Below are 26,022 nucleotides of genomic sequence, written 5' to 3' on the forward strand. Positions count from 1 at the left end.
CACGTCTTTCAGTGATAGCTGCATCATTTCTCCTCATATGAAGCCACAGACATAGCCACTACCTCACTGATGTAGACCTCAGTCAGATGATGACTGACTTTGAAGGAAACCACACACTGTCCTGTGCAGGCATCTGTCACATTCACTCTGCAGCTGCTCTCACTCAAGCAGCAGAGACGGTGACCGAGCTCGCAGTCCGGTTCAGATTAGTGCAGGCTGCAGGAGGATGGACCTGCTCCTCCGTCAGCTGCAGGTGGAGTCTGATGTTTTACTTTAGCCGTCCACGCAGTAAGAGGATTTACTCGGACTGGAAGGGATAAAAATAAAGAGTAACTGCAACTCCAATCAGTCCTGTTTATCCATCCAGGGATCCATGCTTAGAATAATATTAGACTGCTTTTATATTTATCAGTGCAGGAATATGTCTCTACTCTCTACCTAAAGGAAATGGTGTCAAAATATTTTAATGTATGAGATATTACACCAGCACAAGCTACAGTCACTACACTTAGTCACAGTGGGATTGGTTTCATAAGCAAACTGTAAGTACACACTGAAGCCACCGCGCTGCACTAACACACACTGTTCACGTCACACTGCTGTAGAGACGCCTGTTCAGGGCTTTCAGTAAAACGATCAGTGCAAGTTCTGTGAAGTTAAGACTCACAAAGTCCATCGCGTACAAAAACCATGGTTTGTCACAGACTGTGTCACCAGTTCTTTGTCTCTGGTGATTCTTGTATGCAGAGAAAATGACTCCTTCGTGTCTCCCCTCCCTCCGCCTCCTCCCCCTCCCTCCATCTTCTGCAGGGAGGTGGTACAGAGTGCACAAGAAGCAGAAAGTCTTCCACACCACAGGAAAAGCTCATCCACCATAAAGCATGACTCTAGTTTTCTGCAGTGGCTTGCATTAGAAGACAGAGAAAAGTGCTTTATGTGGAACTTGCGTATGTGAGCAGGTGTCCTCGGCTCGGTTCTTGAAGGAGAAGAACAAACCTGAGCGACGTGGGATTTACTCCACGCTCATCTTGAATTCCCTTCACAGCCTGAAGCTGCTCAGCATCATCATCTCTCATATTCAGGTAAGCCAAGTTTACACAATAAGAAGTGACTGTAATCGCACAAAGAAAACTGCAAAACTGCCCAGAGTCAGAGCTTAAATGTCAGGTTGAAACTCTAATTTTAGCTGCTGTGATCCCAGAGCAAAGGGATTTGAGTTAACAGTGCTAAAGTAGAAACATGCAGAGCTAATGAGGCTAAATAAAGATAGGAGCTCTTTATCTGCAGCTCAGTTAAACTAAACACAGACTCTGGTCACAACATTGTTGCTGAACCCTCTTCTGATTTCATGTGAATGCACCACATTTTCTACTGAAAAAAGAATGAAATGAAATATGTATGTAGAAGCCCAGCCTCCAAATGTTTCTGTTGATTAGACCTTTTTATGTGTAATCAGACACAGATTTCATCACCATACTCTCGAATAACTGCAGGCACAGAGTAGCTTTTAGAGCTGAGGTTATATGTGTTTGGACAGTTTCTGCTCCTTAGGTTTGAAATAAAACAATGATTTCTACGCTAGAGTTTTTAATTTCACATTTAAAGATTTGGTTCAGTTTTATTTATATACTGCTACATGCATATTAGTTATTATTAATCTGTGAGTCTCTTCCACGGGGTGTCTTTGTCCTGTCCTGTAAATCAAAGTACTTTCTATTGTAAGGTAAAAAAAAAAAACTACAATAATACAGAGAAAACCCCAACAATCGGACAACTTCCTTTTGAGCAAGAACTTGGTGACAGTGGGAAGAAAAAAACTATTTTTAACAGGAAATAACATCCAGGGGCAGCCATTTGCTTTGACACGTTTGGGGCCGTGGATATAGAAAGTACTTTATAAATAGAAAACATTATTTATAGTCTACAGAGGAATTTGACAGAAACAAGTCAAATAAAACAGAATATGTTGTTGAACATCCTTGCCAACAGTTACTGGCTATGGATGATTTGTATCACAGCAGCCTTCACTAGGTCTTGCTGGTGTGGTAAATACACTTAAAGAGCTTCATACAGCATGCCTCCTTTACCCATTCACACACATATCTTCCACCTATTCATCCTCAAACCTCTGTGGTGACTTTGGTGGTATGCTTCAGATCACTGCCCTGCAGTGGCAGTTGTGGTGCATTTGTCTCTTTCTGCAGTTTGTACTCATTTCTCCCAAAGGTTGATTCTGTTCATCTGGATGTTTTCAGTGGGAGAAATCTTTGGGGTGGACCAGTGGTGGCACAGCGTGTTTTGGGCTTTAAAAGCCACAGAGACCCGGTGTTTAGAAAAAATGCGTCTCAACTGCTCCGATACTCATTTCTGTTTGTTTGACATGTTTAGCACACAAGTCCACATTTGTTTTTAAAACGCATGATTTAATGTTGAAAGAAGCACATTCAACTGACGAGTATGAAATACACTAACTACTAACTGTGTGACTCTTAGAAAGGTAGGACCCCAAAACCAAGCAATCTCTATGCAATCACCACCACTTCTGTGCTGCAGTCATATCAAACTGCATTTGGAAATCACATAAAATCACATCACACACCTAACTAATATTGGACCAAATTCACACCTGCTCCTCACATACAAGGTCTTAAATAATCAGGCCCCATCTTATCTTAATGACCTTGTAGTACCATATCACCCTATTAGAGCACTTCGCTCTCACACTGCAGGCCTACTTGTTGTTCCTAGAGTATTTAAAAGTAGAATGGGAGGCAGAGCCTTCAGTTTTCAGGCCCCTCTTCTGTGGAACCAGCTTCCAGTTTGGATTCAGGAGACAGACACTATCTCTACTTTCAAGATTAGGCTTCAAACTTTCCTTTTTGCTAAAGCATATAGTTAGGGCTGGACCAGGTGACCCTGAATCCTCCCTTAGTTATGCTGCAATAGGCTGCTGGGAGATTCCGATGATGCACTTCACTCACTATGTGTTAATAGACCTCTCTGCACTGAATTATTAGTTTTTATTGGTTCTGCCGGAGGTTTCTTCCTGTTAAAAGGGAGTTTTTCCTTCCCACTGTCGCCAAAGTGCTTGCTCATAGGGGGTCATATGATTGTTGGGTTTTTCTCTGTATGTATTATTGTAGGGTCTAGCTTACAATATAAAGCACCTTGAGGCGACTGCTGTTGTGATTTGGCGCTGTATAAATACAATGAACTGAATTGAACTCAGTCACACTACCAAGCCAAAAGAGTGCTGTGAATGTGGGACTTTGGGGTATTGACTTTTGGCAAATGGCTTCAAAGCGTACGAACATATTTACTTCTATTTAAACTGCTCATTGTGCTTACACTTTAATTAAGACAGCTGCATGCACATGAGCAAAGTGTCCTTTGACTGCAGAGAGTGTATACAGCTAAACAGGCTCAGTGCAGGCCATGTTTTCCTGTAATCCAATATGTCACTTGGATTTTTCATTTGAGGTAATCTAAAAGGATGCACATTGGAAGAAGCAGCATCGGGCCTGCAGAGCCCGGCCTCAGCAGCCAGAGACGAGGGAACAGGTGAGCTTTCAACGCAAAGCTGCAACAGAACATTATTATACTGAATGGACTCACATCAATATGCTGTTTTCAAAAGTGATAAAAACATAACTAGTTTCAATTGCTTGACAATTAGATTTCCACGTACTCAGTCAGACACAGCCAACACAGCAGAGCATGAAGGAATCTGATTCCAGGCTCTCTCTGACACAATAAAGTTGAATAAAATAAAACAGCATGGAGCACAGAGTATGAATGAATTAGTGGAGCTGTCCCAGTGAAGAGCACATGCAATACAAAATGTCCTGAGAGCTGCAGCAGAGATCAGGATGGCACTGCTATCCAGTCTTTATGTCAGTAAACACAAATGAATAAAAGGTTTCCTGTGTTGTGCCACTCATGTACACACTCCCACTGTGGACACGCTGACACGTGTTACATGTATTTACAGACGATCTTGTATTATTCACGTGTTCAAACCCGGTTACATTCTCATAATTAACCTGTGTGTGTGCCTCCACTAAACTGTGTCTTTGTGTGTGATGCATGTTTATCTTCCCGTGGTTGGTTTCCTGGTGCCCGTTATGACCGTGCTTATTCTTAAACTGCTCCTTGATCGCAAATTCATGCAATGATTTGTCGATCTTGCAGCGATGATCAACGGGTCTTCGCCGCAAAGAACGCAAACAACTGCAACAACAATGATGGGTAAGATGATATCCTCTCACACATCTTTATTCTCATCTCACTGATGAGTCAGAAATTCTCCACGTCCTTGTACAAATTCTACAACTGTCCGCAAATCTGTCAGTTCAGGCAGCTGAATAAGTGCTGTGTCAAATCTGTTGTTCAGATGAGGGTCTGATTTGGGGCTAGGCAATCAGTGAGCAGAGGTGTCATCACTAAACACATCGTCGTCATCAAAGGCAAGCGTAGGATGTTTGTGACAGAGATGTGTGTTATTCTTAGGTTAGACTAGAGCGTAAGGGCTGATTTTAGGACTTTATGTAGAGAAGGCAGATCGAACAAACTAAATGTGGGACAAAGACTAGAACTGTGTCAGGAAGCATTTAGCATGTGAATGGGACCTCAGCTCCCTCGTTAATGACATTTATTCTCAATATACTGAGACTGTATTAAAGGAGCTCACTTGAATTTAATGCTCTTTTATTCTCATGTATTGTCTTTTTATACCAGTAGACTTTAAAACTGTTAACTGTCATTCAGTCGTCATTTTGTCTGGTGACCACTGGGGTTAAAGACAGGATGCATCCCTTGACAAGCACATCATTTCTGGGCTCGAGCTTGTAAAAATGAAAGTCTTGAGATTCACCTTCTAGCAGTTTCCGCCAGTTATTAGAAGCTTGCCTGAAGGCAACTGTTGTTGTGATTTGGTGCTATATAAATAAAATTGAATTGAAACTGTATCAGAGGATGATTCTGACACAGGAGGAACCCCAGATCGAAGATGATGAAAATGTCAGGAAAACAGAGAATATTAAGAGTGCATCTCCTACCTCTGTTTATGAACATTACAGAAAGAAGGACGACAAAAAGGATGAAAAGAAGGATGATAAAAAGGATGAAAAGGACGATAAAAAGGACCCCAAAAAGGATGACAAAAAGGAAGAACCGTAAGTACACTGTACTTTTTTGGATGTAACAAACAGGGTGAGAAAAGGTGTGGATATGAGCAAAGGTTATCCACATAAGAGTTTGCAGAGTCCACCAATGGCTCAATATACAGTTTACATAAAAAGAGACTACCGCTCATAATACCATTTTAATCATACTGCTCAAAACGTAATGTTATGTTAAGGGAATATTTGGACAATTTTAACTTTGCTTTTGGATGTAATTTTGAATTCAGCATTCAAAAGGTTTATTTATTTATATTTTATTTTATGTAAAGATTGTTAAGAATTGTGCACAAAATGGAAACAGAGGCTGTTTGCCTTCAAAGTAAAGTTTTGTCTTTTAACGATCATACTCCAGAGAGTCTTTCAGAGCTCATCACAGCACAGAAACAGCTTTAGTGAAGGTTACAAATGATCTTCTTATGGCCTCTGACAGTGGACTCATCTCTGTGCTTGTCCTGCTAGACCTCAGTGCTGCGTTCGATACTGTCGACCATAATATCCTATTAGAGCGATTAGAACATGCTGTAGGTATTACAGGTACTGTGCTGCAGTGGTTTGTATCATATCTATCTAATAGACTCCAATTTGTGCATTTACATAGAGAGTCCTCTTCACCCACTAAGGTCAATTATGGTGTTCCACAGGGTTCAGTGCTAGGACCAATTCTGTTTACATTATACATGCTTCCCTAAGGCAGCATCATTAGAAGACATAGCATACATTTCCACTGCTATGCAGATGACACGCAGCTCTATCTATCCATGAAGCCAGGTAACACACACCAATTAGTTAAACTGCAGGAATGTCTTAAAGACATAAAGACCTGGATGGCCGCTAACTTTCTGCTCCTTAACTCAGATCAAACTGAGGTTATTGTACTCGGCCCTGAAAATCTTAGAAATATGGTATCTAACCAGATTCTTACTCTGGATGGCATTACCTTGGCCTCCAGTAATGCTGTGAGGAACCTTGGAGTCATTTTTGACCAGGACATGTCCTTCAATGCACATATTAAACAAATATGTAGGGCTGCTTTCTTGCATGTGCACAATACCTCCTTGAAACTTCCAGAAACTACTCTCCAATCAGTCAGGGAATACAGTGGTCCCTCGCTATATCGTGGTTCACCTTTCGCGGCCTCGGTGTTTTGCAGATTTTTTTTTTGTGCAATTTTGCATGCTTTTTTGTTTTGTTTTTTTGTGTTCTGCGTCCTGATTGGCTGTAGACCATTGTCAATCAACCTTGTGCCGTGTCTCCTGTACAGTACAGAATGCGTTCAGCTTGTCAAATTTACATAAATCTTCAATCGCGAGCAGTGTGACTCTGAAGTGCTGTACTGTATGTTTGTAAGTTTTCTCTCCAACAAACACAACAATGTCGAAAAAACGTCGTCACCTGCGGGTGGCTTTGGTTTTGTTCTATAATACTGGACTTATTTTTCAGTATTATAATACTGGACTTTTTTTTCTACAAAGGTTTGAGCTTTGAGAGTGTTTAAACAAGAGAGAAAAGTGTGAAAATGTCCATGCCTGTCTGAGAAAAGTGTATAGAGTGTGTAGTGAGGGGTTTTACAGCCTTAAAACATCTATAATAATTGTAAAAAAATAGAGCTGAACCCCTAACCCTAACCCGGATTCCACTTACAGCGTAACTCCCGTCATAAACGAGGGACCACTGTATACACTTTATCCTTGCAACCAGGTTGCCGATCAGCTGTGACTACTACCAAAATTAAACTCACATTGCATTTCAACCTTTTTTTAATTAAAATAAATACGTACTTTTATTTAAAAGGGAACTTCTTCTCATTTAGGAAGGAGGTGTGGATCATGGACCCAGCCACGGATATGTATTACTACTGGTTGCTCACAATAGCTGTCCCAGTGTTCTACAATCTGATATTCCTGGTGGCCAGGTTTGAATTCATGGTATTTAGTATTTTCTCTTATCGTTGTTAGTGTTCATAGGTCTCAGTCATGGTTTTGTTTCCATACAGGGCTTGTTTTAATGAACTACAGTATCAAAATTCAACACTCTGGATGGTTTTGGACTATGTATCAGATGCCCTCTACTACATTGACATCTTTGTGAGAGCCAGGACAGGTACTGATAGAAACTTAAGATTTTGAATATGTCATTATTTAAAACCTTGAGTACAGTATATGATAATGACTATCATTTTCTTATTTGTCAATAGGTTTTCTGGAGCAAGGACTTCTTGTAAAGGATGCAAAGATCCTGAAAGAAAAGTACATGAAGACACCCCAGTTCAAGTTAGACATGTTATCAGTGATTCCTACTGACATTGTTTTCTTCCATATCGGAATCAACAACCCAGAGTGGAGGTTCAACCGTCTCTTTAGGTTAGGCCGTCTCTTTGAGTTCTTCGACCGGACTGAAACACGAACCAATTTTCCAAACATCTTCCGAATCGCTAATCTTGTACTTTACATCATCATCATCATCCACTGGAACGGGTGCCTGTACTTTGCTGTGTCCAAAATACTTGGTTTTGGGTCAGACACTTGGGTCTACCCCGGGCCAGCAAAACCAGAGTTTTCTCAGCTCACCAGACAGTACATCTATTGCTTTTACTGGTCCACTCTTACCTTGACCACTATTGGTGAGACACCACCGCCAGTCCGAGACGTTGAATACTTTTTTGTCGTGGTTGACTTTCTTACTGGGGTTTTGATCTTTGCAACAATTGTTGGAAATGTTGGAGCCATGATCTCCAACATGAATGCTGCACGTGTAGAGTTCCAGGCGAAGATCGACTCTATCAAGCAGTACATGCAATTTCGAAAGGTCACTAAAGACTTGGAGGCCAGGGTGGTGAAGTGGTTCGACTACCTGTGGACTGAGGGGAAAACCTGCGATGAAAAGCAGGTGCTAAAAAATCTGCCAGACAAGCTGAAGGCAGAGATAGCCATTAACGTACATCTGGAAACCCTAAGAAAAGTGCGCATCTTTCAAGACTGTGAAGCTGGTTTGCTTGTTGAGTTGGTCCTGAAGCTTCAGCCTCAAGTTTTCAGTCCTGGGGATTACATCTGTAAGAAAGGGGATATTGGTAGGGAAATGTATATCATCAAAGAAGGAAAGCTCGCTGTAGTAGCAGATGATGGCGTTACCCAGTTTGTGGTCTTGAGTGACGGAGCTTATTTTGGAGAAATCAGCATCCTTGGGATCAAAGGTAGTAAGGCAGGTAACCGAAGAACAGCCAACATTCGAAGTGTGGGCTATTCTGATCTCTTTGCCCTGTCCAAAGATGATCTCATGGAGGCACTAACAGAGTATCCTGATGCTAAGAATGCTCTGGAGGAGAAAGGAAGGGCCATTCTGATGAAAGACAATCTCATAGATGAGTCGCTTGTCGCTGCTACTGATGCTAAAGACTTGGAGGACAAAGTTGATCAGATTGAAACCAGTTTCGAAATCATGTCAGCGAAATTTCGAAAGCTGACAAATCAATACGAGTCCTCTCAGCGCAAACTCAAGCAGCGCCTCAGTAATTTATCAAACCAGTTCAGAAGCCTCAGAGTAGATGAGTAGAGACTGGCCATCACTACTACTTAGGGAGTGTCTTCTTTACAGGGACTAGTACACTGCATCTGCCCAGTACTTCCAAAGATGCAAAAATAATAAGACTGCCGTCAAACAATGTTTCCACACATAGGCAATAACATTGGGTCATACAGCCACGTGGACCATTATGTCTTTTCTTGTGATAGTGATAATAATAATAGGCTGCACATGATGAACAGAAACATGTGGAGGGACAACCCTGGAATAAAAGCAAAGACAAAACTGCCACAAATGGACAGCAACAGCAGCAGTCAAGCAGGTTCTAAAGGAGCACTATTTTAGCATCGGTGTGAGCATCCAACTAATATTGGTGGGAAACATTTTCTTTACTACTCTGCCCAGAATCCCAGAGTGGCCTGTTCAGCAACGACACCATGACTGGGGCTTTGCACATACAGGACCTTCTCCTTTTATTCTGGTCAGAACTCTTCTGAAGGACGAAATTAGTCAAAACAATTCTAAAAAGAACCTTTTATGAATATTTTCTATATTCATTAAGCAGAACAAGACCACACTGACAAGTTTCAGTTCTGGTCATTAAAGTGTGATAGAGATTTGAGACTACAATGAGATCTGGAGATTTAACAGCTGCTTTTTGTTGCTGCCTTGCCTCTGTGTGTTCTGAGATGACTGACAGAGTTTTATGCCAGATGCAACCTTGAAAGGATTCGTGTCTCCAACTGGAATCAAACTAGTAACTCTTTGCTTGCCAGGGGAATATGTAAACCAGTACACAATGGAACCACCATGGAGACCAGGCTCTTAACTGACTGCCTCATTCTTTAGCACAGAAAAAAACTGCTGTGCTGATATTTTTGAAAACAGTTTTTTTCTAAAGCTCAGGTAGACTTTTACCATGATAAGCATATATTAGGAGGTGCCACTGGAACACAGGAGTGATATTTGCTGAATGGGCCTCTGTACACCTACACAAATATTCTATTATAAAAGCATTTCAAAATATGTACCATCAAATTTTTATTTTAAATATAAAGAACTGTGCTTTCTGTAAATAAATAAATACATTATTAATATAAATAAATAATAAATAAGTGGCAATAAACTCTTGAAAAGTGGTGTATCGTTTTGGAAAGGCTGACATTATTTTTCCAATAATTCCCCTGAAACATGCTGCAAAGCCTCAAGCCGTGCAGAGACTTGAAGTTCACAGAGTCATGTCAGCGGAAGTAGGGCCATGCAGACTGCAGATGTAGGTACATCTGCCCTAACTTTAAGCCTCAACAACAAACAATAGACACCACAATTGTTTTTTACAAGTAATTTTCACATCTGAAATTTGACCCTGGGAGTCTGTGGGGAATTTGGGGAAGCCTCAGTTGGCAACTACAGGAACTGCAGTTTTTGGCACTTCCACGCAGCTTCAGGTTGAAGCTCAGGGCTTATGATTTCCATTTCTGTTTTTATATTCAACATTTGATCAGCTAAGCTCCTGTGAACTATGTTAGTCAGCAACACTAATGTGCATGAGGCAGTGAAAGCTTAGATTACAGAGCTCTGCAGGCATCACTGAGTAAGCATCTACTAGAAGTGTGAACATTCTTTGCATGCTTTATTTCAGAGAAAATAAGTTGTGTTGTTCCAAAATATTAAAGTGCAAAACAAAGAATTGTTTCTTTTTATGTCTGCATGTATGATTAACAGTGTTGACATTAAGTTGATAAGGGCACCTCCTGGGTGAGGTGTTCCGGGCATGTCCCACCAGGAGGAGGCCCCGGGGCAGACCCAGGACACGCTGGACAGATTCTATCTCTCAGCTGGCCTGGGAACGCCTTGGTGTTCCCCCGGACAAGCTGGAGGAGGTGGCTGGGGAGAGGGAGGTCTGGGCTTCTCTGCTTAGGCTGCTGCCCCTGCGACCCGACCCCGGATAAGTGGAAGATGATGGATGGATGGACATTAGTCTATGTGAGATCTTTAGCTGTCTGCTAATGGATTTTCTCATTCTCTTGAGAATTGTGTTTGCTTTTGTTTTTTTTACGATCAAACTTTTCTTAACAATAAAGGCACTGAATATGTTGAACTTGCCACTGTTCTTTTGTGAATGCTGGCTGTGTCATCGTCTTCTGGCTCTTCGTGTGATCCTGCTTCTTCTCCGAACTTTTTGGAGTGAGGAATAAAGTTATACTTACACGTGTAGTCTTTTAAATTGATGCCAGTCTATATAAACTACTACAGCTGGCATTTATTTGTAATCATTACAAAAAAGTAATTGCTGTCTGCCTGCTTCTTGTTTCCAAACACAGCACACAGCGCAAATAATCTTTCAAAAGGATGCAAGAAGCACATTTCTGTGTATAACCCATTATCAGCGTTTTCAAAATATCTAAACCTACCAAAATGATCATTTCACTGACCAACCCAAATTTAAAAATGTCCGCCCTTCAGTGTACTTGGACTTGTTTTCATCTGTCATGGTTTTAAAAGCAAACCTATATTCACCCAGAGAGCAGCTCAGGAGGTACAAATATCCTTGGACCGGATCATAACCCCGAGTCGCTCTCCGATCCATGTGAGTGGGTGAACCAGGTATGTTGTATTGAGTGCCCCGGGAAACTATAAGAATCAGTCCATTACCTTACAGGAACCATGTCCTGCTCATCAAGAGGTGAAAAGTAGATTTTATCCCACACAATTTGCCTTATTGCATCTTTGTGGCATGATGTTTGGGCCTGCTCTTAAATCGGGACACCAAGAAACCTGTGGAGTCAAATCAGGCTTGTTGGAAAAAAGCAGTCATCTTTATTTAGCATGTTTCACAACAATGAATACTTTGAGCCTTTCACCTGTTTCTATGTGGGAGAATTTAACTGTTGATTAAACCAATTGAGAAAAACTGCCTCCTGTTCCCAGACAGGTCCACCCTTTAACCTTCAGTCAGCTCACATGTGCAGGCAAGCACTATCTTCAGCATTAAAACATGGAGGTACGGGTAAGGTTACACAGCTGAAACTACACCTGGCTGTACTGCTTAGCCTTCCACATGAGTGAGCATTACTGCAGTATGTAGAACAATACACGCATACTGTGCACTGTAGTGACTTCCCAGCACAGTCCAGTGCTGTCCACATTTTTAGGCACTCCTAGTACTGTGACTCAGATGAAGGCTAAACTAGTGAAGGTATTCAGCATCATTTTAGCTAGGAGTAGTTGAATGTAGGAGGAGAAAAAGATGAAAGATAAAGAATGGCTCAGGTTGGTGGATGGCGGTGCTCTGAGCACCGTGCTCTCAGTGGTATGTTGTGGGCATCGTGGTGCTCCACGCGCTCCTCTTTAAGGTACATCAGCCATGCAGCAACAACTTCAGAGTCTGAGGGACAAGCCAAAGACCCCCGACCTCCAGCCAACCGCCACAAACGTACACCGTTTGCCCTGAGCAGCTTTACCAGACTCCAGGTACAGTCACATGACCAGAGAGAAGATAAAAGGCAGGGTTATATGACGTTAAGAGCTCTCTGTTCAAAGATGGTTCCTGGCAATGGACGTGACGCACTCCACACACTCCGGGTCCATGGTCTGTGACCTCTTCTATGCCATCATCTGTTCTCAGACCTTTAACCACAACGACTGGAGGAGTGAGGTCACGTTACACGCCAGAAACCATCTCTGTACACAGAACAATACCACCCAGTACCTCATAAGGAAATACGCATGTGGACACCTGAGCCTGCTTCGTTTAGGAGCTGTGAAAAAGCTTTTAATGACAGTAAGCTTCACATGCATGTTTTATGTCCAGTTTGTCCAAATGATCACAACCACTCATTTGTAAGTAAAACATCCAGGTAGTTTGCAAGTTTAGCAACTACTTCACATCTTCTCCATGTTCCTATAGATATAGATACAGATTTGGGGGAGCGTATTTCAGCCTCTTCGGGCAGCCACAGGCTTGTATTCCTTTGCATCCAGTATTAAGTGATGTCTACAAATGCAACTTGATGACCATCAAGCATTTAAAACAACTGTCTGCTGATGGAGCAGCTATTTTACATGGTACCCTTATTACCATGGTTACATGAACTGTTGCCAAAGCGGTGTTTTCACTTCCAAGTGAGTGATGTCAATGATTTGGGCAAAGCATTGCTGTAACCCTGCGTTGGTGTGACGGCTCGTGCTGCCTGACCCGATGAAGTCTGCTGACCGTGTTAGAGGATGGATATTGCAGACTACAAAACAACGGCGAGGATGTCTAAAAAGACAACCGAACTCTGAAGCAGCGAGACGATTCTGTGTCCAAGAACATTATGCAGCCTATTCACCGATGAGGAGGAAAAGCATTCAAAATAGGACGCGTCTGCCTGTTCCGAGGGGAAATGATTTCACAGTCCTTATTAGAGACAAAGCACTTTTTCAACAGTGGTTACACCTGTTTCACTGATCAGGTCACAGCGATGTGTCTACACAGTCACAGCAGACACACCCGTGTTATCTGTGCTGTAAACAGAGAGGTATGACGGTCCACAGCAAGTCAGGCCAAGCTTACAAAACAAGGTGGCAGCAGGCGCACAGCGAGCACGGCCTCTTCCACCCTCAACTCAAAGACACAATCTGAGAAGAGCTCACTTCATCGCTCCTGAATGCAAACGAGGACATTTACACGTCACCCGATGGTATATTAGGGAGATGTTTCATCAGTGAGAGTGTCCAGCTTTACACTCTTTTTGTTTTGCACTTTGGGTCGAACGGCAAAGGAAACTTACCGCAACGCTCGTCTGCTACTCGGACTCTCAGACTCATGTCACCATGAACTAGGATGATCTTGTTAGATTCCAGGTGTAACCACAGCAACAGACAAAGCTTTATCAGGTCTGCAGACGTACGGGGGATATGCAGTGTGAGCCGTTTCTACAAGACTGAACCCAAAGCAGACGACACCGAGTACATACTGAGTTTCTACCTGTCCGCTGTACAGGTTGGCACAAGGAGAGTTCAATGTAGTATCTGAGAAGACTCTCAGTGACTGGTCTACATGCGTACATCCTCCACAGCGTGGTTACAGTATGCACCGATATATAAATACTGATTTTATTTAGAATCCTCAACACAGGAAGACAAGGAAATAAAACAAACAATAATGGCAACCTGTGACCAAAGAACAAACATTCTGAAAATGTCTAAGTGCACTTACACATCTCTGCATGTCTAACCTGCATGTCCCCCAAAGGAAGAAGGCCCAAAACTGAGAAGGAGAACAAGCTATCTGATGTGCCATCCTGGACCAAATCTCTTTCCACGCGCTCTCCTCAAAACAGACTCGGTGGGAACAATAAGCAATGACTACGCTAGAGTGGAATGGTCAGTGGGGAATACGATGTAGTAGCGAACACTAAACTAAATCTCTGTGGGAGCTGTGGGCAAGATTTCAGGGGTACTTTGTCGTCGTTTTGCCGAGTTTATCGAGTTGGAAACGCATCGTCCCGTATTTGCATTACTTCTTTTACATCTATCACAACAGGCAGGCATGAAAAATTTGAACCTTCAAATAAATAACGAGGAAAATGATCCTTTCTGTACACAGAAAGCACATTCACATAGTGTGGATGTGGGAGTGGGTACTCGACGAAGCCTCTACGCTTACACTGACTGATGTGTGATGATGCAGGCACAGCAGCGGATCTACTAGAGAGATTTATTAGAACCACGTATCCACTTTTATTATTCACTTGCTTTTCCTCGAAACATACTCTGGCCTGTCTGGTCACCTTTGAGATTGTGTCTGATACAGGAAGGGCAGGGCAGGGTTTTATGGGCTTTCTGAGAAGGAGTCTGTTAGGAGCAGGGGTTCAGAGCATGCCAAACCCTTTGGCATAGGTGATGGCTTTCAGCAGTCTCTCCCTCAGCTTTTCCTTGCTGCTGTACTCAGGCAGCAGCAGCACGTTAAAGCAAGTGTGAGAAGTCGGTAACCTGCCGAGAAACCACACATCACACAGAAAACACGTCAGGAACAAAGCAAATCATCACACAGCAACACCGAGTGCACAAAGAGCTCAAAACACATGAAGCCGAGTAATCAAGGACTGAAGTAACATATACAGGCCGACAGGCTCGAAAAGGGCTGTGATGTCTGCTTCTGTCACAAACTGTCTCCTTTATGTCCAACAAAAACAGACTGGCTTTAACTGGTTTATCCTTCCAATGTGTACACACTTGACCGCTTCATAATAACAGTCATGCCAGTTTCTACAGATACCTGCACTGGTGTGATGACTGATAACAGTTTTCTTATCATTTTTACAACATGTAATGAAGAAAAAGGATATTGTTGGATAAATAAGCTGAATCCACTTTTAAAGACAACTCTACCACTCGTAATAAGCCATGTTCTTTTATGTCTACTTACTCATAAGCATGTATTTTAAAACACTGTGTTCTGGGCTCCTTAATGTTTGCTAAAAGCCAGCTGCCGAAACAAGGACACAGCTCACAGTCAGCTGTGCACAAACTAAAGACTTTTGAGTCACTCGCAGGAAGCAGAGCGCGCGCAGCCCGTACACCACAACAGAAGAGGGACAGGAAACTGAACGGCTGTGGCTCACCTGTCTGTGTCGGGGCCATTCTTGGCGATAATCATCTTCAGCTTGCCCAGCCCACCCACAGGTGCTCTGTCGGTGCCGGTGGTGAACTGCAGGAAGAGGCGTTTCTGCTCCTCGCCAAATGAGTGCAACGTCTCCCAAAACTCCCTACGATACAGACACGAGGTAAACCCCAGACACTTTAGCATCCCACAGAATATGAATTCAATTTCAAAACATAGCCAGTAGATGCACAGACATACAGTATGTGCTCCGTTTAAACATACAAGTTAATGGTGAGTGAGGTCAAGTAAAACTGTTTCAGTCTTTGCATATTTTTTGTCTTCCAAAATAAAAGCTCATGTTTTCTCAGGTGTACTGGCTGCTGTGTCTGGTGACAAGGTTGTAACTGTAAACTGAGGGGGAAGCAGTTCTGATGTCAGACGCTGAGGCCAAGTGAGTTTCAGGCCCGTCACACACGGACTGTACTCACACCACGTCCACTGCACTCCTCCTTGTTTGGATACATTTCTCACGTCTGTTATTTATTCCTGCAGTCTACTATTTATACTTTATTACTGCACAGTTGGTGTGGAGCACTCACAATATCGTTGTACATGTACAGTGACAATAAAGGCTATTCTGGTCTGTTCTCAGTCTAAGGTGCAGGAGTGGATGCAGTGGAAATGCACTCTTGCACAGACTGGGTCGAGCTGTGCAGTGCTGGTAACCTGTACTGTGCTGACAGACCAGCACCAGTTACAGCACTGACTGGAGCTGATAATGGGCCAACATAGCATACTGTTTACTCCTGCTTCATCCACTTCACAATAATAACTGTCAATTAACACATTCCCACTTGCCCAGTTGCATGCTGGGAATTGCTAGTTATGGTCTGTTAAAAGCTGAGAGGCTGTGTGGCTGCACTCTGTGCAGGAACAGAAAGACGAGCAGCGTGACGGAGAAAAAAGCAGGAAACATGTTGCGATCACATCAGCTCATGCTTCTGCCCTCTCACCTGCTCCGTGTGTTTGTCAGGGCCCTCCTGGGAGCTCCTCCACAGTCAGCCACAGATACACAGCCTCAGTGAACCCATCTAACACTTTATTGAGGCTAACGCGTGTTTCCCAAAATCCAGCAGTGTGCGGATCGATACTGAAATATTGATTCTTCCAACAGCAGATGTTTATGTTCTAGAACTGATTCTCATATTAAAATATCGACATTTTAGTAATTTAGAGTAAATCTGTAGTCCATCATTAACAGGAACGCAGTGGAAAGACACTATTATGACTGGTAGGAACTACTTCTTCTTCCGCCTGTCACTGTGACATGCGAATTACGGCTGTAAAAATGCATCACGCCTCACGTGTGCTCGCTCATTCAGTTGATGTTCGTAAGCAGAGTCATGTGTGGAGCTATTTCAGCGGTTTGTGACACATGTGGCAAGGCCACAAACCTTGTCAAACACAAACAAAAGTCAATTATAACACAGAATATGATGATGAGTTTATGATGAGGCAAACTGAAGGAGGAGAGGGACGGGTGTTGCTAGGGCGAAACAAACGCAGCTCCCAGCGTCCTTTGGTGCTGCAGGCAGGCTCGATCCAGGTACAGAGGAAGAAAATGTGGAGCTGGTGGCAACCTGCAGCCCTGCTGCTGAATTTAGCAGAGTGACTTACATCTAGGCTCAGCTTTTTGTGTTGATGTTTGAATGAGAGGAATTCACAGCAGCCTGAAAACTGTACAACAAATGGGATTGTGTAAAGTGTCAGTGTTGTCGGCCTGAACTTTACTTGGTATCAGAACGGCGAGGAAACAAGCGCCCTCACACGTCACTACTGGAAGAATCATTCCAAGTAGAGTTGGTTTTGAAGGTTTAAATCCACACACCCAGTGTGGGGAGCTTTTGGCTAATATTCCCACACTGCAGTCCTGTGAAGGACTGAGTAACCGTCTGCTGGAGGGCCACATGGTGAGAACTGGTCTCCACTGCTTTTGATTGTGGGCCTTGACTTTATGATGACATAAAAATGTTTTGAACAGTGTGGAGTTTGAACGGGGTTATAAAATTTAAACAGACACAGAGCGCGTCGAGCTTGGTTTTCAGCTCAGGTCATATTCTTACTTGATTATCCGAGAATCTCTGTTATAACCTCCGTCGTATTCTGTTGTCTCTTCAAGTGCTAGGAAGTCCAGGTTCTACAGTGGGAGACAAAACATGAATGAATGACTGAATGACATCACTTCCCAGCATATACAAACATCCATTAAAAAAAACTCTCACCCTGCTTCCACAAATCAGGAGTTCGATTTCCTCTGGTCTGAACAGGTACTTAAGCGGTGACTCGTTGGTGACCATGTGGAAGCCTCTCCTGAACGCCTTGAACTGCTTCTCCACGCTTTTGTTCAGAATGTACTCTGAATACTGTGCAACAAACTCCTATATGAACACACATCAATGAGAACATTTAACAAACATCCTCAAGGACACTCTGAGCTCTGAGGGGCAGCCAGCCTTGAAGACCATGTTATCCCTTCCACAGTTTGTACATTACATGTTCGTGTTACTTTTAACATTTCCATTTTCATCAAAAACAAACCACCAGCAGCTGGAAACAACAAGAAGTACAGTACTGTAAACAATGAGAGCTGGATAGTGCACAGTCAATATTTTATAATGAACAGCTACACAGAAAAATCTGCCACAGTAAACTGTACGAACAGCAAATCATAATTACAGTAACCAGGATTTCCCACTAGTTCCACTTCACTCAGCTCAGCTCTACTCAGTTTTTAGGAGGTGGTGTCTGATACCTCACACTTTTTTAAGTCCATCCAAACGATTTATCAGCAAATCGTATGCCATCGGCTGTCGAGTCAATGGTGTCACTCGATGAGTCAAGAGAGCGTCTCTTTCACGAAGACCAAAACCGTCATTTTTGAGCCCCTTCAACAAAGGACATGGCAACAACACCATGCTCCCCGAGTCCCCATCACCTTGGCAACCTCCATTGTTGTGTGTGTTTGTGTCGCATACGACGGGACTTTTAGCTGTGTTGCTGTAACTACCCCATGCACTCTGAGGAAATACTCAATTGGAATGGAAGACATCCAGATCGAGTCTAGCTGAGTGGGAACCAGTGAAAAAGAGGCATTAAGGTTTACCAGAAAGCACCGATGACAGTTGTAAATAGTAAACATTAAACAGCAGCAGTGCCATTAAATCTCTTCCAATCAGATTTTGCCAAAGAGAACCCATGATGGTTTGTGACAGTAGGGCTGCACAATTAATCGTTACAAAATCGCGATCTCAATTCCAAATGACAACGATTTAAAAAATATAACAATAAAAAAATAGATGACGATTGTACCGCATTTTGATCCGGGACATAGTCTGCATGAAAACAAGCGCTCCCTCTTCCTGCTCAACAAATGACAAGGGCGGAGCCGCAGGGAAAAAACAACGGAGAGCACGTGAAAGATGACGAAGCTGTAAAGGCCAAGAAAGTGACAGGAGAAAATCCGTCCCGGTCAACCACCCAAACATCAATAACGGGAACCTTATACAGCGCTTCCCCATACCCGTCGAACTCCCGCAGGCACAAAGAAATTACGGAGGCGATCACTTATCACCTGTCTAAAGATATGGTTCCCATCAACACTGTGCAAAACGAGGGATTTAGGAAAATGATCAACACCCTAGACAAACGCTACACAGTGCCGTCCCGCAACTATTTTTCAAACGTTGCACTACCTGCTCTATACACGCAGTGTCGAGCAACGGTGGAGACGGAATTACAAGCAGCACAACATTTTGCGGCAACGACAAAATGTGAGACATTTATTGTTTTTATGTTCAGTCTCAACTGTTATGAAGTTGATGTGCAGTTAATAAGTGCAATAAATATTTATACTGGAAAAGAAAATCATGAGAGAATCGTGATCTCAATTCTAAGCAAAAAAATCGTGATTCTCATTTTATGCAAAATCGTGCAGCCCTATGTGACAGTGAGCTAAAAGTCAACTTACCTTCGAGTGGTGGCTGCAAAGCAGCTTTCTTTAAGCCTGTTGGAGTTCTGTGTGGGCAAACTTCAGGTTTAGAAGGCTGAAAAAATGTCACTGCCGTCTTTTAATAGGCTTACATAGATAGATACTTTATTGATCCCAGGGGAAATTCCAGACTTAAACATGGTGCAGCCATGTCTGGGAGACTGCTCCTAACTTTGGGACTGTGCACTAACCAGCTCAATAATTTCCCATGGTAACAGTTTCATTTTTCCACAATGACATGCCCAGGTGCTACCACAGGATCATGCAAACTTAAAGCTCCGCCCTCTTATTCAATCACAATCAGCAGAAAGGTTTGGGTCAGATAAGCTGAATGACCAATTTTACCACCATCCTGTGGTTGATGCATGAAGCTAAGTGGAAAAGCACACTTTGCCTAAATTAGCTCGTGTGTGTCGTAGGAGGACAAACGACTCCACGATTTCTCTTCAGCTCACCTTTCTGTTTTCATTGGTGACAGGAATCTTGTCCCCATTTTCCCTTAAATCGTACATAAGTGCATTCCCAAACAGGTCTGTATGAGAAATCTGGAACGTGATCATCATGTCCTCCTCCACGCTGCCCTCATACTCCAGGAGCTCCTTCAGACTCTGGTATAAAACCTGTCCAACAGTTCAGGACAATCAACACGTCATAATTAGCATAACATCAGCATTAGCATACATCATACGACAAACATGGCTGCTTTTCCTCCCAAACTAAATAAATTAGAAAGAAAAAAAACAAAAATACAGCACAAACAGCTGCTTAGGTGATGCTTACCGGGTTGGCATCAGCCAAGTCCCTGAAAGTTCCTTTCTTGCCCATTAACTTCCTGTAGACCACCATGGGAAAGTGGACATCCAGGATACAGTTGTTATAGATGGCCAAACCGAGAACGATGCCAATCAGTGTGTACTGGCCCTCATTTTCAAACGACGACGGGTTGAACCAGAACAGTTTGGTGTGCTCATCATATGTGAACATGCCTGCAGCAAGAAAAACAGAGCACATGCCGCGTGAATCCTGGGATATGAAGCAGACCACGAGAGAGACGCTCCATGTGCACATGGAAAAAGCAGCACACATCAGTTTTCCCTGTTCTCTATCATTGTGTTTGTCTGTTGTCAAGTTAGCTAAAAACTACTCAGCTTGTTTCCATTAGACCTCACTGGGAACATAGGAACCCTTTCAGTTCTGGAAGGACGTCTTTCAGAGGCCCCTAATAGTTTGACAACTTTGACCAGTGACAGTTCGATAACAGATATCTATTATGAAATCCTGAAAGCAGGGCTGACCAGAAACAATTCTAAGAAAGACGAGATCGCTCCGATCAAGGACCTGAATGGATTCTGATTTAATGGGCAGACAGTGAACGCTCTCAAATCCAGCCCTGCATACTGTGCTCGTGCCACTCTGCTGTGTTGGCACTGTATCGCCCACAGAAGCACAACAGCAGTTGGACTGAACTGTGATGAAACTAAAGTCCAAACAGCAGACACGTACTGCCGCAGCTTCACACTCGGGCACATGTTCAAGGTGAATTATTAAGCCAGCATCAGCAGTTCAACGTGTATGTGTGACACTTTGTTTAAAGCCATCTGAAGCTAAACTGCTCGCGATCCTTTCTTACCTATATCTGGGTTGAAGATCTCCTCCACCACCAGCTGAAAGAATTCTTTGGAAACACCTCCTTCATCAACACCTTGCTCTCCTTCAAACTCCACATACAGCTGCTTCTTCAAGTCTGCAGGATTTTCCATTGCTATCATTTCCAGCTGCAGACACACACAGAAGAAATGTTCCAAAACCCAACTAATCAAAAGGATATTGAAGTCAATTTGAATGCACATACCCTGACCAGAGCATCGTCAATGATGTGGTCTCTGCGCACTTTGAGCCTCAGGTAAGGGTTGAGCTGCTGACCCTGCACCAAGCTGTAGAGCACGGTGATCCGCCGCTCGCTGTACATGCGAATGCGGTTGTCGTAGTACAGACCCAGGTTCTTGGTGACGGCGTTCAGGATGAACGGACAGGTCATGAAAGAGAATTTGTTTTCAGTTTCAACTTTAAAGAAAGTATAGTCCTTGTCCATCTCTAACACCTCGTTCAGAGGCTCGTTGACAAACTCCTCAAAGGGAACGAGCGGCCGCCGGCAATCGCTTGTACGGATTCCCAACTCTGTCTCCAGCGGGTCTACTCGAGGGCCCTTTTTGTTCCTGCGCTCTTCACCCAGGAGCTCCTGCAGGGTGAGGTCACTGGACTCTGGAATGGGCTCCTCGTCTTCTTCCTCGTTGTGCTCCATGTCAAGATCGCCACCCAGCACATTTGCATAGTAGACGATCTTCAAGCACTTGGTGGCCGCCACCACAGCATCGTCGTCGTTGACCAGGTTGCGGCTGTTGAACTCGTTACTGATCACCTTGTAGGTAATGAGCTGCTGGAAGGTCTCCACCATGCGCCGGATCTGCTCGGCGCTGTAATGCGACCACAAACGTGCCAGCTTGGCCTGAGCTGCCAGCGGGAGTTTGCTCATGGCCTTACAGAACTGTGGGAGAGCGATCTCAAGGTACTCGGGGCTGTGGAGGTTGCTGTTTTCCATCACTATTACAAAAAGGTTCAGGTAGTTTGGGTCTCGTGAATACACGTTATGGTACGTCAGGTCACACTCCACATTAGGCGAGAGGTAGACCAGTGCATTCAAGAAGGCGGCTTCGATTTTATCATTGGACAGGAGGCGCTCGTAGACCCTTCGCACAGCTTCGATATCGACTGAAACCTCATCGGGAGCCAGCTTTTGGATGTCGTTTTCTCCCAACAAGCACTCGCCGAGCCTCGACGATGAGGAGGAGGTGGGGGAATCCTCCTCCATAGCTGTAGTTGAACTCGCAGCTGCCTCCTTTTCATCTTCATCCTTGTCCTCGTCCTTACCTTGGAGAGACTTGAGCTCCTCCTTGGTGTGCGGTTTGGACCTCCGAAAGCTCTGCACCAGTCCCTCAGCACTGGAGAAAACTCGGCCTATGACCCGGATGAGAGGGGAGTAATCCTCCTTTTCACCACAGGTGTCCAGGATCTCATACACCTTCTCCTCTGTCAGGTAATTTACATCTACAGACAGACACAAACGTTGTTACTAGAGAAAAACATAAAAGCACAAACTGAAACAGCGCAATCTGCTTACCTTTAAAATTGTCTCGCACAGAGTGGATGTCTTTATGGTTCATCTTCTTGTTGCTGCACGCCGAGTTGCTGTGAGCGCTGCTCTCCTGGTAGGCGGAAGCGGTGCCTTTCTTTGAAGGGTGTGGGTCGCATAGCTTGGCATTGACTTTGTAGAGCTCCAGAGCTTTGACCGCTGCCTCGTTGTTATCCATGCGGCTGAAGCCAACTGATGAGGCACACCACGAGTTGGAGCAAGACTCATTTCCACAGCCCTCCGTTAACTGGTGGTAATAGCGCTCTATTAGATGCTTGGCAGCTGCTCGCTTCCTGTGATCAGAGGTAAAACACAAGGCGGTAAAAGCACTGCGTGAATCCACTGTAATCCTCATAAAGCACTGAGTGCAATGTGAAATGATGGGAGACGCGAGATTGACTGCAATGCTTTTCCCACTTGAGAATCACTAAGAGTTTCTGTCAACAGACAACACAAGAGCTGAGCTTGGCCTCACTCAGGCTGAATGCTGAGCTCTGGCTGTTATGGAGCATTTGGACATGTTGCATTTCCAGCCACTTCCAGGTCAAGTGTCACGACAGATTTATTATTAGCGTTCAGAATAAATTCAGACTTTGTCGTTGACAAAAACCTTCTGATACTGCTAATTACACTACTGTCCAGAAGACAGCAGCCATCCAGCTGCAGTCGTATTGGCATGGTAAACACTGAAGCAAAATACTAATAGAATAGCAGTATTATTTATTCACAGGTACATATACAACTGATAATGTAAACTCAAAGCTCCATAAATTCCATACATAATTAAAGCACTTTAACCTGAAGTACTTTAATTATGTTTTATTTACGCCAACGGCCCTCCTTCAAACGTTCACATCATGAGCAAACAGTGTGACCCTCTGAGATGAACTCGGTGTACATCATACTAACAATACACCTGACACTTCAACATTTAGTGAAGGCACAACATGAAGACAAGAAATAAAGAAGTGAGGACAGACCCTAACAACAGGAAACCAAGCTCCTGAATGAACTACATACTCAACACATGAAAGGTAATGACTTTGACTTACATTCGGCTTGCTTCTGGGTTTTCTATTTCAGGCTCCTCGTGTTCTCTAAATGAACAACAAACAAGGATAAGAACCACGGCACAGGTCATGATGACTACACTGACATTTCAGAGTACTGCTGGCTCTGTTGTGGGGTAACAAAGTGAGAGTCCTGCTCAGGGAATTGGTCTAGCTCTCTAGAAGAGGACAACAGTCTAACCAGCAAACCCACATTCGCTCTTTTTAAAGCTTAGAGCGACTGGGGTCGCAGTAAATGTAATGATCTATGTGTATAATTCATTTTATCTCTGTTGTAAAATGCAGCATTAACCTAAACCCTACAGTCCAGTTCGGACGGGCTGGTAAAGCCCAAAAATGTTGCCACTGGGACAATCTGTCGCTCACTTTAGCAAGCTAACACAGCAAATGCTAGTTAGCCTACTTTATTACTCATACAGAAGTAATGTCTTCAAAGTAACCCACGGGCAGATTTCTTTCGTTTTCATTTAACCAGTGCTTGCTATAAACTTTGCCCCAATATGCTGCCTGAAACAAAGGAGCATTGACGTCCACACAGCCTCCAACAACAGCTAACTAGCCCCCGCTCTGACTGATCTTCCTAGCATCCCGAGCCTTTCCTCTGAGCATCCCCACCTATCGGCTCCTCCGGCGGAGCTTGTCTCGGCCTGTGGTGGCGCACACTCACAGTCCTCCTTCTCGTCGGAATTCATACGAGACTTTATGCCAGCAGTTTGTTATCCTGTTGCTGTTTGTGGGTGTAGTAGGTCCTGCGCGGCTTGTCTCCAACGTAAACAGCACACTGCTTTAAGTCCGATCGGGCGCCGGCGAAGGATTTTCTATAGAAAACTTCATTCACGGCCTTCCTACTACAGGCTCTCTCCTCTGCCTGAGCTTCGCAGCCATCTTGACTTCACCATCAGCCTACGTCCCACAATGCACTGCGTTCTAGCTCCAAGAGCTACTGGAATGGATTACAAGGACCTGGACTGCATCATTATTATATACAAGTGTTGTTGTGTTTTTATAAAGTAATAATAAGTAAAAAGAGTAAATACTGGGCCTAGAAGCACCTGTAGAATGGTAAAGTGAGGGCAGAGAGGAAAAACAGGAGTTCCCTCCATCAACTCTCAGCCTCCATCCACAGTTACATAATGGCTTCAGCCCTAACTACAGCTTTTATGAAAATGGACAGTTGAAGCTTCATTCTAAAAGTCAAGGCAGTAGGCCTTTAAAACAAACCCCACCGGAGAGCTGATTTTCCAGGAGAGCACTCTGACAGCTAAAGGCTTTACCCCCCATTCTACTTTTGAAAAACCGTCTGCAGCCTGACAGCAAAGCCCTCTATTTAATTCATTTTGTAATTAAGGTATACGTTATGGAGGTTGGTTTTGAGGTTTTTGCATGTAAGGCAAAGCTTTTGAAATCTTGGTTTGGCTTTAACAAGAAACCAGAGAAGAAATGCTAATAAGAGAAATATGACTCTCCTCCCAGTCTCCATCAGTATACTCTCTGCAGCATTTTGAATCAGCTGGAGGCTTTTCAGACACCTATGGGGACATTCTAATAAGTAATTACAGTTGTCTGTGCTGGAAGTAACAAAGACAAGGATTTTCAGGTCAACCTGACTTTAAAGTACTTCACAGTAGTGTAACAGTGTAATTTGCTTGAATGATTTTTGATGCCAGATGCAATGATTTTAGTTTAGATTCAGCAAGAAAATATTACACCCAGGCCTTTATATCTTCTGACATGTTTGGAGTTTTGATTTGTTTCATCTGGGCTGGATAATAAAGAGCGTCAGCTGCAATGGAAATTTATGCTTCTAACAGTTCTGGATAAGATCACTGGTCATTTTCTAAATCTTGATCGAAAACACAAAAATTCAAAATATAGTCCTGCACATACAGTCACATAAAGGTTTCACAAGAATCTTGATGCTCTGGTCATTCAAAATTTAGAGTCTGTTTAGTGTTGTTTATTAACTGAACGTCAGCTGCTTGGTATATTGTCTAGATTTTTGCTGTATTTAGTTATTGTGATTGCAATTTTTACCTTTTGTTGTTTTTTATTTAGATTGACCTTTGATTTTATTATTTTCTTTTTTTCCCTGTTTAATGCTCCTCCTTTCCTTTCTTTTTTATAGAACAATGCGTTTATTTGGCTTTATTTAACATAACCCTAACCCTCGTTCCTGGTAGGTGTTGGACTCCATCAGGGCTGCCCTTTATCACCGATTGTGTTCATAATTTTTATGCACGAGGGCTTCCACTTGGGTGGTCCAGAATCTCATCTCTGCTTTTCATAGATGATGTGGATTTGTTGGCTTCCTCCTATGGTGGACTCCAGCTCGCACTGGAGTGGTTTGCAGCAGAGTGTGAAGTGGTGGGAATGACAGTCAGCACCTCCTCTGAGGCCATGGTCCTCAGCTGGAAAAGGGG

The 26,022-nt window shown here is 43.4% G+C and overlaps 2 protein-coding genes across 3 annotated transcripts; one reads left to right on the forward strand and one right to left on the reverse strand.

Annotated features, from left to right (window-relative positions):
• Window positions 1-13,101, forward strand: LOC100697819 (cyclic nucleotide-gated channel cone photoreceptor subunit alpha). Its single transcript, XM_003454734.4, has 7 exons — window positions 1-1,082; window positions 3,481-3,561; window positions 4,192-4,248; window positions 5,079-5,174; window positions 6,994-7,095; window positions 7,177-7,283; window positions 7,378-13,101. Exons 2-7 carry the CDS (start codon window positions 3,494-3,496, stop codon window positions 8,730-8,732), a joined length of 1,785 nt encoding a protein of 594 aa, XP_003454782.1. The 5' UTR covers window positions 1-1,082; window positions 3,481-3,493; the 3' UTR covers window positions 8,733-13,101.
• LOC100698085 (ubiquitin-protein ligase E3A) lies at window positions 11,776-24,542 on the reverse strand. Of its 2 annotated transcripts, none has more exons than XM_019351267.2 (11): window positions 24,270-24,542; window positions 23,585-23,629; window positions 22,521-22,825; window positions 21,195-22,447; window positions 20,973-21,117; window positions 20,123-20,328; window positions 19,798-19,962; window positions 17,577-17,732; window positions 17,418-17,491; window positions 15,314-15,457; window positions 11,776-14,681 (listed from the first exon to the last, which is right to left on the reverse strand). In XM_019351267.2, coding segments are annotated over exons 2-11 (2,571 nt in total). In that variant the 5' UTR covers window positions 23,587-23,629; window positions 24,270-24,542; the 3' UTR covers window positions 11,776-14,560. The 2 variants fall into 2 exon arrangements, with proteins under 2 accessions (XP_019206812.1, XP_005459271.2); XM_005459214.4 differs by having other exon boundaries at window positions 24,218-24,542.
• Window positions 24,543-26,022: the final 1,480 nt, after the last annotated feature.

This window comes from Oreochromis niloticus, linkage group LG23 (assembly GCF_001858045.2).
Source record: "Oreochromis niloticus isolate F11D_XX linkage group LG23, O_niloticus_UMD_NMBU, whole genome shotgun sequence".
Taxonomy (NCBI): Eukaryota; Metazoa; Chordata; class Actinopteri; order Cichliformes; family Cichlidae; genus Oreochromis; species Oreochromis niloticus.

Excerpts from the sequence above, each read along its gene's own strand:
- LOC100698085 (XM_005459214.4), bottom strand. The coding sequence starts at position 24,294 with ATGAATTCCGACGAGAAGGAGGACTGTGAGTGTGCGCCACCACAGGCC. Across the intron at positions 22,448-22,520 it reads TGTGCGAGACAATTTTAAAG|ATGTAAATTACCTGACAGAG; the intron begins GTAAGCAGATTG and ends GTCTGTCTGTAG. Across the intron at positions 19,963-20,122 it reads ACTTGGCTGATGCCAACCCG|GTTTTATACCAGAGTCTGAA; the intron begins GTAAGCATCACC and ends ACTGTTGGACAG.
- LOC100697819 (XM_003454734.4), top strand. The coding sequence starts at position 3,494 with ATGCACATTGGAAGAAGCAGCATCGGGCCTGCAGAGCCCGGCCTCAGC. Across the intron at positions 5,175-6,993 it reads GATGACAAAAAGGAAGAACC|GAAGGAGGTGTGGATCATGG; the intron begins GTAAGTACACTG and ends CTTCTCATTTAG. Across the intron at positions 7,096-7,176 it reads CTGATATTCCTGGTGGCCAG|GGCTTGTTTTAATGAACTAC; the intron begins GTTTGAATTCAT and ends GTTTCCATACAG.